The sequence below is a fragment of the Arvicola amphibius genome, chromosome 15 (genome assembly GCF_903992535.2).
Source record: "Arvicola amphibius chromosome 15, mArvAmp1.2, whole genome shotgun sequence".
Taxonomy (NCBI): Eukaryota; Metazoa; Chordata; class Mammalia; order Rodentia; family Cricetidae; genus Arvicola; species Arvicola amphibius.
The window spans coordinates 21,826,307-21,843,725 of record NC_052061.1 but is presented as its reverse complement, the minus strand read 5'-3'; the positions used below and the strand labels follow the sequence as shown (position 1 = coordinate 21,843,725).

At 45.7% G+C, this 17,419-nt stretch overlaps 1 protein-coding gene across 1 annotated transcript; it reads right to left on the bottom strand.

Annotated features, from left to right (window-relative positions):
- Positions 1-9,441: 9,441 nt before the first annotated feature.
- Positions 9,442-17,009, bottom strand: Ucp1 (uncoupling protein 1). The gene is made up of 6 exons (XM_038313207.1): positions 16,884-17,009; positions 15,607-15,805; positions 12,545-12,745; positions 12,356-12,457; positions 11,356-11,536; positions 9,442-9,556 (listed from the first exon to the last, which is right to left on the bottom strand). Exons 1-6 carry the CDS (start codon positions 17,007-17,009, stop codon positions 9,442-9,444), a joined length of 924 nt encoding a protein of 307 aa, XP_038169135.1.
- Positions 17,010-17,419: the final 410 nt, after the last annotated feature.

Below are 17,419 nucleotides of genomic sequence, written 5' to 3'. Positions count from 1 at the left end.
TACATCTTATCCACAAGCACAAAGGAAAGAAAGCTGATTGGAGGTGGCGAGGGCTTTTGAAACCTCACAGCCTGCCCCCAGTGACATGCCCCACTCCAACAAGGACAGACCTCCTAGTCCTTCCCAGAACACTTCCACAGACTGCGGACCATTCAGGGAACCATATATGAACGTTGTTTAGAGGACACAGCCCTAGTAACATGCACGCAAAGCCAGTCTAGGCTAGAATACCACTTTCCCCCTCCCTGCAGTGAGTGCAGGTGCATTGAATAGACTCTAAGTGATAACTAAGGGAAGGAGGAACTTACTGCATGGTTTGGTGGGGTGTGCATGCAGCTGGATGCAGGTGAGGATCCTGAGTTGCTAGGATTGCCAGGTGCATTGTTCATTGTGTGTGTGTGTGTGTGTGTGTGTGTGTGTTGCTGTTGTCTAGGCTTGTGCTTCAGGACCAGCAGTTGTTAAAATGTTTTTGCTTTTTAAGCCCAAATGCTGATAAACTGATGAGACTAATTAATTAAGAATAAAATGAAAGAAAATAATGCCAAGAATGAAATATGAAACATACTACAGATTCTACAAATAGTCACATGAAAATATATGAAGAATAATTTTGCCAAATTTAAGACTTAGGTGAAATACCAAAATTTCTTTAAAACTGTAACTTACCAAAAATACAAAATGGAAATGATAGTCCTAGAACCTTTAAGCTTAACTATCAATAAAGTAATTAAACTTTCTATTGAAAATTCTTGATTGGTGAATTTAATACTTTTAAAATAATGTTAATTAAACAAAAACTGCTGCAAATAATGTAGAGTCTGCAAATCATGAGGCTGCGCTAATCTTGATGCCCCCAAAGAACAGTATGCAAAAGATAAATTATATGAAATATCATGTTAGATGTAATAATCCTAAATTAAATGCTAGCAAACAACTTTAAAATATACTAAATATTTTAAAATGACATACAGACTTACATGTAGATGATGTTTTAATATGTGATAATGGATAAGTTCAGTTTATACTTAGGATTAAACCAGTGTAATTTGCCATGTTAGTATTTGAGAGAGCTGTGTGATGGTCTTAGAGGCAGTAAAGCACCTGACAGGAGGTCAATACCCCTTTGTGTTAAAACAAACTAAAAATCAAGGAGGCTGGAGAGAAGGCTCAGTGTTAAGGGCACCACTTTCTTTCAGAGGATACTGGTTTGACTCCCATTACCTACACGGTGGCTCACATCCTTCCCAGTTCTGAGGAAGTCAACACCTCTGTGTCGCTGTATGCACACAGTGACAGACATACATGCAGAAATACCCGTACACATGAAATAAGTATCTGTAAAAATGTAAGGGCCGGTGACCTTGATCAGATGGTAAAGACTCCTCCCTCTAAGGCTGGTGAGCTGGGTCAGATGGTAAAGACTCCTCCCTCTAAGGCTGGTGAGCTGGCTCAGATGATAAAGACTCCTCCCACTAAGCTTGATGTTTATGTTGGTTCCCAGATGCACAGGGTGGGAGAGACCTTCTGACAAGTTGTCCCTGACCTCCACATGCTGCCGTGGGGTTAGTGTACCCCTGTGCACACACTGACCTCCACATGCTGACATGGGGTTAGTGTAGCCCTGTGCACACACTAACCTCCACATGCTGCCGTGGAGTTAGTGTACCTGTGTGTACACAACACAAAATGTAATGAAGTTATAAAATTACTAAGCCAATATGTTAATATGATTATCTTCATTTTATAAAACACACAAGTATGGTAAATTATAAAATGGATCAAATTAAAAGAACTGCCTCTATCACAATTTGTGTAGGTCAGCTGGTGTCACAAGTGTTGTCTAGCAGTCAGCTACAAAACGAATCTACCGGGTGCTGGAGAGATGGCTCAGAGGTTAAGAGCATTGCCTGCTCTTCCAAAGGTCCTGAGTTCAGTTCCCAGCAACCACATGGTGGCTCACAACCATCTGTAATGAGGTCTGGTGCCCTCTTCTGGCATGCAGGCATACACACAGACAGAATATTGTATATATAATTAATAAATAAATAAATATAAAAAAAAGTACAAGGAATCTAAAACGAATCTACCTGGCGGCACACCTAAAGCCTTTACTCATGCCAGTCGGCTAGCTAGTTGGCTCTGATGGTTCTAGGATCCTCTTAAGTCAGTACCACCATTTTTGGAACAGTTTTGGTTTCGATTCTTCTGGAACTAACCTGAGGCATGTCCTTAACAATGATTTCAGGAACCCAATAACAATTCCAATTGCTCAAACATATTCCTGCCGCTCACAGTGTGTTCCCCTGGGCACAGCCAATCACGTGGTCAAGCCTAGTGTGGATGCAGCAGGGAAATGCTCTCTGTAATCAATGGGAGACCTGTGGAGATTTGCTGTGTGCTGCTAGAGGTGGTGCCTGAGGACAAATGACAGAAAGTCACAAGCCACTGTTCAAAAGTCATGCAAATGTGCAAAGAAAAAATTCTTTAAAGGTTTATTTATTCATTTTGTATATGAGAGCTCTAGCTGCATGCACACCTTTATACCAAAAGAGGACATCAGATCTCACTATAGATGGTTGTGAGCCACCATGTGCTAGCTGGGAATTGAACTCAGGACCTCTGGAAGAGTAGCCAGTGCTCTTAACCCCTAAGCCAGCTCTCTAACCCCAAAGGAAAAAAATTTAAAATTGCTATATAACTATAAAGAGTTGGCAAAGTTGCTAATAAAATCAATATGAAAAGCAGGCATGGTGGTTCACCAGTGTACTCCAGAGTACTTAGAAAGCTAAGGCAGTAGGGCCTCTGAGAGTCTGAGGACTCCTGGGACTACAGAATATGATTGTCTCAAAAAGCAAGTGAAATGTGTATCAAAAGAATTACATGGTGCCCATGTGTCTATACAATTCATGTGCCAGTCTTAAAAATTGTATATCTAACAGTTAAATCTGTCAGAATATCAAGCATACAAACAAAGAAAAAAATGCAGAGCAAAAATAGAGCAAAAAAAATATGCAGAAATGACTCAAGTAAATGAAGTCAAGATTTTAAAAATTACATTTTACTATGCCATCCAAAAGCAGCTGGAAGACAGGCAGTGGTGGCGCACGCCTTTAATCCCAGCACTCGGGAGGCAGAGGCAGGCCTGATCTACAAGAGCTAGATCCAGGACAGGCTCTAGAAACTACAGGGAAACCCTGTCTCGAAAAACAAAACAAAACAAAAAAAAAGACAAAAGCAGCTGGAAAATCGGCATGTCTCTAGTATCTAAAAATACCCAGTGCTATGCAGGCCAGCTTCAGATCAGCTGGACACAAGGGAAAGACATCTGGGAAGAAAAAAAGTCTTAATCGAGAAAATGCTGCCATAGGCTTGGCCTGCAGATGAGCCAGTAGGTCCTTTTCTTGGTTGATTGATGTGGGAGGGCCCAGCTCGTTGTGATGTCACCCCTGGGCAGGTGGGTATAAGAAAACAAAATGAGAAAACCAGGATGATCACAGCAGTAAACAGCGTTCCTCAGTGCCCTCTTCCACTTCTAGCCTCCAGGTGTCTGCCTTGACTTTCCTCAGTGATGGACTGTTCCCAGTAAGTGTAAGATGAAATAAACCCCTTCCCCTTCAAGTTTCTTTTGTTCTGTGTTTTATTACAGCAACGGAAATCCTAAGAGAAGCACCTAAGAATAAACAGACCAAATACTGTATTACCCTGGTGAGGAGACCATGCCATGCTACATTAAAAACAGAACTGGGGATATATACTGTATTCATGGATTGGAAAATATTTTCTCTTCATATTAATTTTATAGATCGAATACAATCTATAAAGCATTTTTCCTTTCATGGTCTGTGTAGGGGAAAGTGGTCCAGTAGCGGTATTTGGATAGCCTGAGTTATCGGGAAGCCAGGTTATTCTTAGAGCCACAACAGGACAGCTCTGGAGGGGTAGAGCCGCGATCGGACAGCTCAGCCCTGGAGGAAAGGTGTCCTATCAGGAAGCCAGGCTACCTGAAGCTGGGGTGCAGTGGGGGATGGTCTCCCCGCAGGATATAGGGATCCTGCTCCTCTCCTGGAGAGCTGCTACAGCTGAGTTCTGCTCTGCTCCCTTACAGGAGCGTCCTAGCAGAGCTGTCTGCTTCTCCAGCCCAAGATGTTTCTTCTGCTAACTCTCTGCTAGGGGAAGCCCCCTGCAATCTCCTCCTGCCCCTGCGAATCTGCTGGCCTTGCTCAGTCCCCTTAAGGAGAGTCCTAGCAAGGTTCTTCTGTTCCGTTCTGCTCTGCCTTGCTGAGGCCATCATCTCAGCAAGGTTTTTCAGCTCAGTCCCCTAAAGGACGTCCTGACCAGGTTCTTCAGCTCTGCACTGGCGAATGAAGGTCGTCACCCAAGACTCTTTTTGAGAAAGAGATTTATTTGGATTGGAGGAGTCCAGGAAAGCTGCTGCCTCTGCCACTTAGCAGCTATCAACTGAAAGGGTGGAGAGGCTTATATAGGGCTTCTTAGGGGTGGAATTTTCCCAGGGAGAAAGGGGATTGGTCAATTTAGCAGTTCAGGGGCAGAGATGGCTCTGCCTTCATGGCCAAACTGTGTTTCTCTTACTAGTCCTTTTTAGCTTTTTGACTCTAATCTTAGGACCAGGGTATATTTCTTTCACTGGCTCTGATTCTAGGGGCAAGGTGTGTTTCTCTGACACTAGTTTTAGAGCCAGGGCACATGTCTTTACTCCTGGGTTCAGGGATAAAGATGTTTCTCTCCCTGGCCCAGGTCTCAAATTCAGGGTGTGTTTTCTTTCTCTGACTCTGGGTTCAGAGTCAGGGTGTTCAGTCATTGGTTGGTTTCCTGCTCCAGTTGTCCCTTTTACCCTACAGTCTGTATTCAGAGGAACATCTTTGCCTCAAACTGCTGTAGCTTTTTTATAAGATGGACGCGCTACCAATTGCGCTAGCGCGGAACCTGCTATAGTCTGTGTATGTCATTCGCTCCTCAGGGCTCTTCACAGTCCTGGTAGACTGTTGGGGCACTCGCCAACAGTGAGCCAGCTGTGCAGATGAGTTTCCACTTTTGCTCTTGTCACTTCTGTTTAACCATTGACAGAGAAAGGTGTAGAGTCAAACCGAAGACAAGTAGTGGGAAAATACCATCTACACCGAGGTGCAGCCAAACGCTGCTTTCTGAGCAGCAGCCCTGTCTGCCACGGGAGAAGGCTTGACTCAGGTAGCTATCCTGTACAAATGAGGGCACACAGACACCAGGACACGTGCATCAGATGGAAATGGCATTCCAAGGATGAGCAAAGGAATGTGTTACACTAAATGATAGAAAAGACTTGAAAGAGGTAGAGAAGTCAAGGATTTGAGGATGAGAATTCTCCTCTGGGACCTGAAGAAGGGCAGATCTCAAGGGATGCATTGGAGATTTCTCATCTTCAGAACCGCCAGTTAAGTTTGTATTGTTTGAAGCCACTTAGTTTGTGATAATCTGTCATAGCAGAAGTAGGAAATGAGTCCCTACATCATAAGAATTCATACATATAGCCTGAAAGGAAGGCTCAGATGCCATCAAATGGAAAATATCAGACCTCATCATTTCTACAATACAATCCTGGGTACTGCTGATGGCCTATGAACTGCAGCTACAAGAGACTGCATGCGTAGCCCTAAACCTACAGTATCAGCCAGAGGATGTCACACACCCCAGCAAATGGTTCAGTTTACATAAAGCCTCCCAGACTAGACAACCAAAGAGCAAATGCCTTCATCATGACTCTACACTTAAAGAAGACAACATTAACCACAAAGGTAAAGTCACGTGACAGAGGTGGGCCTGGGTACTTGCAATGCTTTGTCTCTTGAGCGTCACTGCTGCATGTTCCCCAGTAAAAACATCCATCCCTGCTAAAACTTGAAGAGAAAAGCAAGCTAATGTGATTTCTTAGCCACAGAGTGCACATCTTACCTGGTCACATAAGGAAGGGTCAGATGGCAACTATCACAATTTGTGTGAAGAAGAAGAATCATTGGTGGGGACCTTCCACCCTCCTGAAGGGGCTCTTCCCAGATGAGACTGCTAACCAGGACATTCAGTGAGCTGCCAGGTGCCACCAACACCAATTTGCTTCTATCTTTGGATATGAATGAGGGACCTAAGCCTGTTTTTACCACTCTGTGTACAATGCCAGACACATTTTCTGATTGATTTTTTGTGTCCCAGGGCTTAGTATCTCAATTCTCTTCATTTCTTACTGCCATTGGGGGAAGCAGGATGTAGACAAAGAAATTAAACTTTATGCTTTCTTCTTTATTCTTGAAAAAACGGTACTCGAAGGTTTTGGATTCCTTCAGAAGCCAACCTAAGCAAAGGCTCTGCATCCCATGGAAGGTGATGCCAGGCGACACTGGCCAGGCCCTGGAGACTGAGAGGGAGCTTATTGGTGCAGAAAGGGTCTTGTTTCAAGCAGGACACCACTGTATGCAACTTGAGTTTTACCTCTCAGTGGCATTTTCCATGAGACTTTACAGAAATGAGGAACTGATATACCATCTCAGTTCCTCACTTCTCAAAGTTCTGACCCAGCTTTCAGATGCCATGCACAGGTAGGCAAGGGAGACTCCAGGTGAGGAGACCCTAAGAAGGGAGGTGCTCCCTGGACCACAGGAGTCAGGTGAGAAGATCCCTAGAAGGGAGGTGCTCCCAGGAACACAAGAGTCAGGTGAGAAGATCCTTAGAAGGGAGGTGCTCCTGGGACCATAAGAGTCAAGTGAGAAGACCCTAAGAAGAGAGGTGCTCCCTGAACCACAGGAGTCAGGCGAGAAGATCCTAAGAAGGGAGGTGCTCCCGGGATCACAGGAGTCAGGTGAGAAGATCCTGAGAGGTGCTCCCGGGACCATAGGAGTCAGGTGAGAAGATCCTAAGAAGGGAGGTGCTCCCTGGACCACAGGAGTCAGGTGAGAAGATCCTAAGAAAAGAGGTGCTCCCTGGACCACAGGAGTCAGGTGAGAAGATCCTAAGAAGAGAGGTCCTCCCGGGACCACAGGAGTCAGGCCAGAGCACACCAAAATAGTGAAAGCCGAGCAGTCTAGAAAAGACACTGAGAAACCCACCACAGAATTCTCCTGCAGCTAACAAGTGAGGAATGGCGGTGACAGCCAGTGCTGAGGTGGTGGAACAGGAAAGATGTGGGGTCTGGTGAGGCAATTCGGCCTCAGGGTACTCCTTACTTATGGACAGAACAATGCTGGTCTGGAAGAACAGGTCGCACCTCTCCGGAGTGACTTTTCTGAAGGTGGTTACTATAAATAGATCAAACATGTCCTTTTCCTGAGACATAGAGAAGGAGCTCAGCTCTTCCTGGGACGGCGGGCAGATGTTAAATGTTAAAGCCACTTTATGCTAGCATTGAGGTCCTTACATCTTTGCTGTGAACGTGCCATCTGGTGTTCATTTTCCTGTAAGTAAGCAAGGCTGTTGACTCTGGTCAGAAAGCACCCTCTGGACTCCCTTGCTTTCCTAGCTGTTTGGAATGAGGGGACAGTCAGTTAAACATAGCGGGATTACCCTTCTGTCAATGCTAGCTGCTTTGAAAACTCCATTAATGCCTTGTCAAAGCTACACATAGAAAGGCCCTGATCGCCACAGCTCCTGAAGGCACAGCCTGCGTCAGGACTGTTCCAAGCACTCTGTATTAGACTTTTTGCTATCACAAGTCCTGGTGAACTCAATGACTCTCCAGCCATTATCACACAGGCCAGAGGAGGAGCACGCCCCCTGGTGGTCTAGCAAAGGAGCTGCAATGATGGGCACCAAGAGGTGAGGTGAGGCTGTGTTAGTGCAGACGTGCTCCTTCATTTGCATGTGTGTGTTGTGTTTGGTGCAAACATCCCTTCTCGGGTTTTTTGGATCAGGCTGCTTGTGTTCCCCTAGGGAGTCAGCTGGGAAATGACACCTGACCTGCTGTCTCCACCCCACAACCCTTACCCCCTCGGGCATCCCAACATTAAGTTCAGTCAAAGTGGTCTTCCTCCAACCCAGTAGCTGAAGACCAGGTTAACAGCCAGGAGTCTCAAACAGCCTGGCCAAATAGCTGTGACACGGGCCAGTGTTAAGTTAGGCATTGAAATCTCATCTTCCTAGACCTCCGCAAGAGTTGCGGTACCGGCTGCTGTCAAGGGCTGAGGAGTTCTGATGCCTAGGTACACCGAAAAGGCTACACCACCAGTTACCAGCCCAGGGCTGCAGAGCCCTGACGTCCTGGGCCTACAGAAGAAGGGAGACACGAAAACATAAGCATCCTGTACAGAACCATACACAAGGACCGCCTGCTGCTCTTCCACCTCTGCTGCCAGCCGTTGCCATACGCTGACGACACAGAAGGCAGCAAAGAGCAGCATTTGAAGAACCCCGCTGTTTCCCTGTGATTTCTCTGTGGGTAGAGCAAAGGAACCCAAGGCAACACTAAACAGACTGACCCAGCCTGAGGCCTAGGAGTGAACCCTCTGAAGCAAATTCAGCCTGAAACCGACTGAGCCAGGAGCAGAGTAGCTGACGGGTGTGGGCATCCTGATCCTTACGGCTGACTGTAACATAGTGTCCTCTTTCTGCTCTTCTCAGTTTGTAGGAGTGAAAAAATAAATAAAAAGCTCACTCCACTGCTGCTAATCATCTTGGCGTTGAGGGGAAAACACAGTCACAGTTCACCAACAGTGACACTAGTGACCGAATGAATATCGTGTCTGCACTTTGAAGTTGTTACAGGTGCCATAAAATACGGACTTCAGAGCCAGGCGGTGGTGGCGCACGCCTTTAATCCCAGCACTCGGGAGGCAGAGGCAGGCGGATCTCTGTGAGTACGCTTCAGATAGTCACATGAACCAAGTTAATCTGTGTTTTTGATGCCAAAGAACTTCTCTTGCTATGGGGACAGTTCTGTATTCTAACTGACCCCAAACACTTAATTCCAGGTATAGACTCTAAAAGACAAATTTCGGATGGAATTAGCAATACTTTATTGATTATATTTGCTGTGAACTATGGTTAATAAATAAAATGAAACATCAATATTTTCTTTCATAACTTCATTTTTAAGTGTTTATGGATGTAAAGTTTTCCTTTACACCAGTCTGAGCTGTAATTAAAATTATTTATACCCAGTCATACAATCCCACCCACAAAAGACCTGTTAAACACAGTACTCATGTGGGCATTATTTTGCCAGCATGTGTACTGGGTGCTATGCTTTTCCTCCTTAAGTCAGTGAGAAGAAAAATGGTATGTATGTGTTAGTTTTCCCTTTAGAAACATTAGAAGGAGTTTCAAAGCTCTGTACAAGAAATTATTTTTTTTTTAAAAGTAGCCAAGTGACTAAAGCTGTTTGGTTGGTTGGTTGGTTTGGTTTTATCCATGGTCTCCAGCACAGGAACCCACAGCCGCACCCCACCGCGTTCACCGAGCTGGTTATGTGGTACAATCCACCGTCTGCCTTGACTTCATCAATTCCTTCTTCAGCTGTTCGAAGCACACAAACATGATGACATTCCAGGATGCCAGTCGCAGGAAAGAAGGCACAAACCTGGGAGAGCACAGGGCACAGTCTGTTAGCCGCTTGAAAGCCATAAGCCTTGGAGCCATGAGCAGCTTACTCACAAAACTCAAGGAATGAAAAAAAAAGGCAAAGTATTCGATGCTCATCTTTCCTCTACCCACAACTAGTTTGTATGTCACTGTATGGATGTGGGATCGGACCCAGGTCTCCTGAAAGTCTTCATCACTGAGCTGTCTCTTCTTCCCCTGAATAGACTTTTTTAAAAAAATTATTTTTTGGAAGAAGGCTTTTCTGCAAAAGGACCTTCCAATGAGCTTTGTTTTTATAATTTGTTTCGTTTTAGTTTTGAGAGTGGGTCTTGCTATATAACCCCGGGTGGCCTGTGCAGCCCAGGCTAGCTTCAGACTTCTAGCAATCAATACTGGCGCTCCTGTCTCCCCAGTGCTGGGACTACGCGCATGTGCCAACGCTTCCACAGTGAATTTTCACTCTTCCGGGGTCTTGTCACTCCCAGATGCATGGCTTTTTTTTTCATGCGAAAAGACTTAAGTAACATAAAAATTGACATTTCAACTATTTGTCAATGTATAAGTCAATGCATTAAGTACATGTGTCATGTGGAGTAAACACCAGAGTCAGATCCATGGTGTTTACGCTAGCTTCCCACCTCCTCTGTCAAAGGTTAACCTTGGCTGTTCCTCAGCATGGCCTTCTAGCCTCACCCTTTTTTTGAGACAAGGTCTCTTCCTGAGACCTGGGGCTCAATTGTTAGGCCAGCCTGGCTGCCGGCAAGTGCGAGGGAACCTCTTGCTTCTGCCGCCTAGCCCTGCGATTACAAGCATGTGCCCCTACGCTTGGCTTTTTACATGGGTTCTGGAACTGAATTCCAGTCTCCGTGTGCGTGTGGCCAGTGCGTCACGAGCTGGCTGATCTCCTCAGTCTTAGAGACAGAGTCTTGCTACATGGCCCTGGCTGGCCTGAAACTCACTCTGTATTCCAGGCTGGGCTTGAACTCATGACAGTCCTCATGCCTTAGCCTCCCATGTTCTAGGATTATAAGTGTTTGCCACTGCACTCAGCTCAACTTGCTTAATTTAGTACCATTTGTTAAGACTATCCATATTAAAAAAATATTTAAAATTTTGAAAAACAATATTAAAAAATTGTAAAACATTAAATTATTAAGTGGTCAGCAATTTATAAATGGTATATCCATTTTAAGTTAATTTTATAATGTATATTACTTGTATTAATATAAGAACAGATAGACAGGATTTTATATAATATGCATACTACATTCATATTTTATTTTATAAATCTTGGGGCATAGCTTTGCAATTCAAAAATTTATAAAATACTACCATTTTATATCTTTGTAATACTTGTTGAATATATTTAAAAGCTATGTCAGACGGTATTAATTAGAAAGGTGGTTTTCAATATAATATAATATCACTTTGTGGGGAAATGTGATCTATGTCTTAATCGTACTTTTGACACGAGTGTAATCATTATCCAAGCAACATTTTCTGTGGTTTTGCTTTAATAGAAAATTTTTTAAATTAGCTGAAGGCTTAGCTCAGCGATAGACTGCTTGCCTGGCATGTACAAGGCCCTGGGGTTGCTTCCCTTCAAGCACTGCTAAAAATAATGACTTGTCTTTAATTTTCTGGCATGATGGGATTGGCCGATTGAAGACATTCATGACGAGGCAAAGACAGAGTTTGAGGCCATTGCACGGTCCGGGCCTGGTAGGCTAAATGCCGAGACAGTGTCTCCATGTCCACAGACACCTTAAACACAACCCTACAGAGGTCACATCCTACCCTTTGAAAAAAGCCGTTGGTCCTTCCTTGGTGAGCATGGCCATTGCACAGCTGGGTACACTCGGGTACTGTCCTGGTAGAGAGTTGATGAATCTTGTTTTTACCACATCCGCTGGAGAGGCCAGGAAGGTGGTGCAAAACCCGGCCACAAGAGCTGACAGTAAATGGCAGGGCACGTCGTCTGAAAGGGACCAGCAAAATGTGTCAACACCAGACTGTGAGTTGCCTGAGAGACCCTTGTCAACCTATTAGTAACAGGAGGTTAACGTGATGCCTTATAAACAGATGAGCATATAAAAGCAAGCGTACGCTTGTGCTAGAAAAACCATGGCTGGCGGGGAATAGCATAATGACGGCAGGTATATTTGCAGGGGTGTTATTTTCGGATAACCCTGTTTTCTTTGTGCCTTGGACCTGGCGTCATGCCTGATACATGCTTATGTATCTAACACTGCTCAATTGAACTAAAATCACCAAAGGAGAATGTCTGTGTCTATAGAAACAGTTAGGAAATGATTGGGATGAAATCAGTGATGAACTCTGAATGGAAGCCAACCTTCACTGCCTGCTGAGAGAAGAATCCCATCGGACAGCCGTGTGCTGTGTATTAACAGAGAAAATCGCCATGACATCCCTTTGAACTTTTACCTTTCCCAGCACAACTTTTAAGTTTTAGGTCTTTTTTGCCAGGTGTGATGGGAAACATTTTAACCCAGCATTTGAGAGACAGAGGTAGGAGGATTTCAAGTTGGTGACCAGCCTGAATATGGTGTTCCAGACCAGCTAGGGGCTACATTGTGACTCTCTCTCTCTCTCTCTCTCTCTCTCTCTCTCTCTCTCTCTCTCTCTCTCTTTCTTTCTCTCTCTCACACACACACATTTAACTCTCAAAAGAGAAAAAGAGAAGCCTACTAGAATTAAGGTATTCAATCCCCCATAGCTTTGGAAACTACAGCTGAGATTGAGAGGTGCAGACATCTTTGTTGTATACGGAAAGTACCTGCCAGTATTTGGTTGTTCACAAGAGCCCCCTTCATGAGGTCATATGTTACCAGCTCTGTACAATTGATAATGACATTTCTCATCAGATTTGGGGTCGTCCCTGGAGAAAAACAAGACAACATTTAATAAATGAAGTTTATGATAAGGTGCCTTAATTATTACAAAAGTCCATCTGGTCAATAGTTACCTTTCCAGAGGGTTGACAAGCTTTCTGTTGTGGCTATAATTCTGTAAGCATTGTAGGTCCCTGTGTAGCGGGGTTTGATCCCGTGTAAGTGGCTCTGTGCTTGGAGTCTGACTTTCACGACCTCGGTAGGTTGCCCGATGAATACTGCCACACCTCCAGTCATTAAGCCAGCTGAGATCCTGTTTCCCAAAGTGGGAGGCGCTACCCAGGAAGAACAAAAGATTGATCAAGAAAAGAAAATCCAGAACCCCCTCCTCACACATCCACATACCTTTAAATTTTGTGATCAGTCTGTGTGTGTGTGCGTGTGCGCGTGTGTGTGCATGTGTGTGCATGTGTGTGTGTGTGTGTGCGTGTGTGTGTGTGTGTGTGCGCGCGCGCGCGCGTGTGTGCGTGTGTGTGCATGTGTGTGCATGTGTGTGTACGCACATGCAGGCTTACATGCGTGTGCCAGAGGACAACCTCTGCCCATCATTCTTCAGAAAGGCATTGTTTTGTTTTCTTGAGACGGGAACACTAACGGGCAACTTGCCTAGCGGACTAGCCTAGCTGGTAACCGTGCCCCAGTGCTCTGCCTTCACCCCGAGTGCTGGGGTCACAGGCGTTTGCAGTTGCACCTGGATTTGGGTCAATGAAGAGAGTTCCAGGGACTGAACTCCAGGCCTTGTGCTTACCAGTGAACACATGGCTGCCTGAGCTTCTCGCAACTCTAGGATGTTTACCTTGTGTCTTTTCTTCTTCCCTGGTACTCTGTCAGCTGCTGATCGTGTTGGAAGCTGTACTGGCTCAATGCAGACAATAGTGCTAGAAAACTTCAGCAGCCCGGGCCCCCCACCAAAATGAAGACTCTCAAGGAAGAGGAACACAACGCCTGTCTAAACTGTAACTTGATCCTTTCTGGAAATGAGCTTCTCCCTTTCCCGTGTTCGGTTGTCATTCAACATCTCCCAAGTGGGAGGAGACACCGGATGGAGATGCTATGGTTTCCCCACCCATGACAACGCTGATTACTAAACTGCATGGCCCTAGGGAAAATGCAGGGGCAGCTGCCTTAGTATAAGACATCAAGTGATGTTCAAGAGGCCTTAAAAAAATAGGATAAAGAAGGCTTTGTCTTAAATTTTTGGAAAAAAAGAAAAGTCTGTTGCTGAAGACAGATATCATTTAACAAGACTTGAATGAATCCTGAACCCCAGCATTCAGTCCTATAGTGAAATATACAGTCAGAGTTCAAGAACACTCACTTATTAATGCTTCTACCTCCAGTGCATAAAACAGGGACAATAATAACACCACGCTCACGGGGTGGGTGAGTTCAGCTTGATAAGGCTCTTGGCACATGGAACACACACGGAGCTGGTGGCGGCTGCCTTCTCTAGTTGAGATGGGATTGTGACTTTTTTTCTCCTTGTTCTCCGCCAGGAGCTGAGCGTGTAACAGCTAACTTTTTAAATAGGTATTATTATCTGACTGCAGCTGCCTTCGCTGGGGCTGGATTTCACCAGGCCATGCTTCCTACACTGACTTCCTCTCCTCCCGAAGACAGATCACCTAGGCTCTCCCACAAGGAATGACATCTTTAGCCAGAAACTTGGAAGCCATACTGCATCTCTACTTTTCTATTAAGTCGAACTTCTAGTTTTTCACCAAATTTAATCAAATTTAATTAATTATATCTTTAAAGCATTCTGATTGGTGCCCTGATGCTTCCCTGCATGCCACAGTCATTTCTGACTTTCTGACTTACAATTTTTAGAGACATATTCTCTACTGTTGCCAAAGTAATCTTCTGAAGTGTAAATGTGCTAATGACACCTGCTTAACTTGCATTTTGTTGTGCTGGAAACTGAACCCATGGCCAAGTATTCTACCACTGAACTCCATCCCCAGCTCTGTCCCTCAGTTTCTGAGACAAAATCTTTCTAGGTAGCTTAGACGGGCCTTGAACTCTTGATGGCTGTGTCTCTGCCTCCCAAGTTTTGTGGTTCCAGGTATGTGCCCCGGCACCTGGGGTCCCGCTTAGCATTTCCCCCACGACTTTCCATCCCTGTGTGGGTAGAGCACAAACTCCTTAGAGTGAATGGTGGCAAGGCTCTCTGTGACCAGCTCCTGATTTTCTGGACTCTCCTGTGTGTCCCCTGTCCCCCGGCCCTGCGTATCTGCTCAACTCCTCACTGAGATTTTGGGCACGGCCTTCACTTGTCTGGAAAGAACTTTTCTCATCACATTGCTCCTGGCCCTTGAAGTCTCCCACTGCGCTCTCAGGACTCAATCCAGATAAGGACTCCTCAAGAATCTGTGTGATCACACCTCTCCACTGTGCCCAGTTCGCCGTGGCTTGCGACAAAGCACATGTCCCTGTTGTGCAGTCAGCTGAACTGGGGTTCCCATCCACAGGGGTGACTGTCACCCAACCTAGCATGGCTTTCCGCCCAGGACAGCTCAACAAAGCTTACTAGATCAACTGGAGAAGTGTAATGTGGACACTCCCAAAATATATCTGGTTAGAGTCTGATGTACCCAGAGGCCAATTAAAACATCTGGAGAAAGCCACCTGAATGGGCAACTCTACGTAGATCTGCTTTTTCTATGTTGATCTAGAAGCATCCAGACCTGAACACTGGGAGTTCTTTCTGTGGGGATGAGTTTTACTTGGACACTAACACAGACTTGGGGAGCGTGGTGGTCTCTCTTAGACTTCACACGAGCTCTCTAGGCTCCTGTGGGACTCTGCTGTTTTGGGAAGTTTGCACTGAACATCATTTTATAGCTCCCCTCCCTGGCTGGTGGAATTTTACCGGTGTAAATCTGCACGTGAAGAACTGGTTTGCACATCTCCTTTTCTTTCTAGGGGAAAAGAAACAGTGCAAACACCGACTTTCTTCTTTTGCCAATTTGTTATGAATGTCACCACACTTTGTGTTACTTTGGATTAGTTGGGGCTGCTGGGATGGAACCCAGAGCCTAGCCTATGCTAGGCAAATATACTATCACTCATTTTTCAAGTTTTGAATAGAGCGTGGTCTGGGGCATAACTCCCCTCACCCCCCAGCACGTCTTACTTTCTTTCCCTGAAGAGAAGTATTCTTGGACAGTATCATAGAGCCCAATCCTGAGTGAGGCGAAGCTGATTTGCCTCTGAATGCCAGCAGGCAGACCGCTGTACAGTTTCTGCCACCCTTCTGTTTTTGCCAGGGTGGTGATGGTTCCCAGGACACCTTTATACCTAATGATACTGGAGGTCTGGCCTTCACCTTGGATCTGGAAATCAGAAAGGTACAGGTCAGAAAGAAGTGACTGTCCATTAAGGAAGGGGTCGTACCTGGTGAGTACTAAAGACTGGCACATGAGGACCATGGGGATGCCCTAAGCAAAGCTTGCCAATTAGGCTCTTTTTATAAATTGCCTTTCTGGGCGGTTGGTGGAGCGCACGCCTTTAATCCCAGCACTTAGAGAAGCAAAGGCAGGTGGATCTCTGAAGCCAGCCTGGTCTACAAGAGCTAGTTCCAGGTCAAAAAAGCTACAGATTAAACTCTGTCTCAAAAAACCAAAAGAATATGTAAAATATAAATTTCCTTTCTCAGCAACCTCTCCTTCATACAACTCTATAATTGTATATCTCTCCCTCCCTCCTTCCCCCTTTCTATATCTATCATCTACCTACCTATTTATCATCTATCTATCGATCTGTCTGTCTGTCTGTCTGTCTGTCGGTCGGTCGGTCAGTCCGTGCGTCCGTCTGTCTATTTATCTATCCGTCTCTCCATCTATCTATCTATCTATCTATCTATCTATCTATCTATCTATCTATCTATCTATCTATCTATCTATCTATCTATCATCTCTCTATCAGCCTATCATCTATCTATCTATCATCTATCTATCTATCTATCTATCTATCTATCTATCTATCTATCTATCTATCTATCTATCTATCTATCTCAGAGTTGGGGCTGGCTGCAGTGCAGGCTCTGAACATCTGGACAAGGTATCCAGGAACTCTTCACAGCCCCTAAGTGCAGGATGGACAGTACCCTGAAGAATCAAAGAAAAGTAAAAGTGCCAACCTTGTAAGCTCCAAGGGGTGTACTCTAAGGACCATAGCTACTCAGGACACCATAGCCGCATGAAGGGCTTGGTAGAGGTCACTGTCAACCCATTACCTGTCAACCCACAACTCTTCAGCAATCCGGCAAAGGGGTCCCATTTCCTTTCCCACAGTACCCAGTCCTAAGACAGAGCTGCCCTGAGAAAGAGTGGTTACACCACAGCAGACATGACGGCGGCCCACAGCAGTCCCTCTGCCCGGAAAGCCCTCGCCAGCTTAATTGGACTCTACCTGAAGCCGGACTTTGGCTGTGTCCAGTGGGAAGGTGATGATATCTGCCAGGCAGGCGGATATGCCAGCTGAGAAGATCTTGACCCCCATGGTGGGGTGCACTTCGGAAGTTGTCGGGCTCACCATCTTGGCTAAAAGGGCAGAGAGGGTGCGAGTGGAAGACCAAAAAGACTCAGCCCTGAAGGTTACTGAGGCACTGCTGCCTGGTGCGGGCGCCGAACCCGCGACTTCTGACTTCTGGGACAGCCACCCGAGCCCGAGCCGGGGTGGTGCCGCTGCAGAGGCAGCGCTGCTACGGGGCTCAAAGGCGAGCGGCGTCCCTTTACCTGGCTTGAGCCAGGAGAACCCACTAAGCCCAGGTTGCTTGGTACCTCTGCGCCCTGGCCTGAGGGTGGTGTTCTATATAGCCCGATCGTTGGAGGAGGGGCTAGGGGCAAGTAGTTGGGCCGGGCCAGGTCTCCCAAGATCGAAGCGGCAAAGACGTGACCTGGGGTGCGGAAGCCTCCAAGTTGCGCGCGTCACTCGAGAAGTCCTGG

Bases quoted from the DNA above. Each gene is read 5' to 3' on its own strand.
- Ucp1 (XM_038313207.1), bottom strand. From the start codon at position 17,009: ATGGTGAGCCCGACAACTTCCGAAGTGCACCCCACCATGGGGGTCAAG. The intron at 12,746-15,606 runs GTAAGACGTGCT...CTTCCTGGGTAG, and splicing joins CTTCTCTTCAGGGAAAGAAA to CGCCTCCCACTTTGGGAAAC. The intron at 9,557-11,355 runs GTAGGATGTGAC...GTGCTCTCCCAG, and splicing joins CCAACGGCTTTTTTCAAAGG to GTTTGTGCCTTCTTTCCTGC.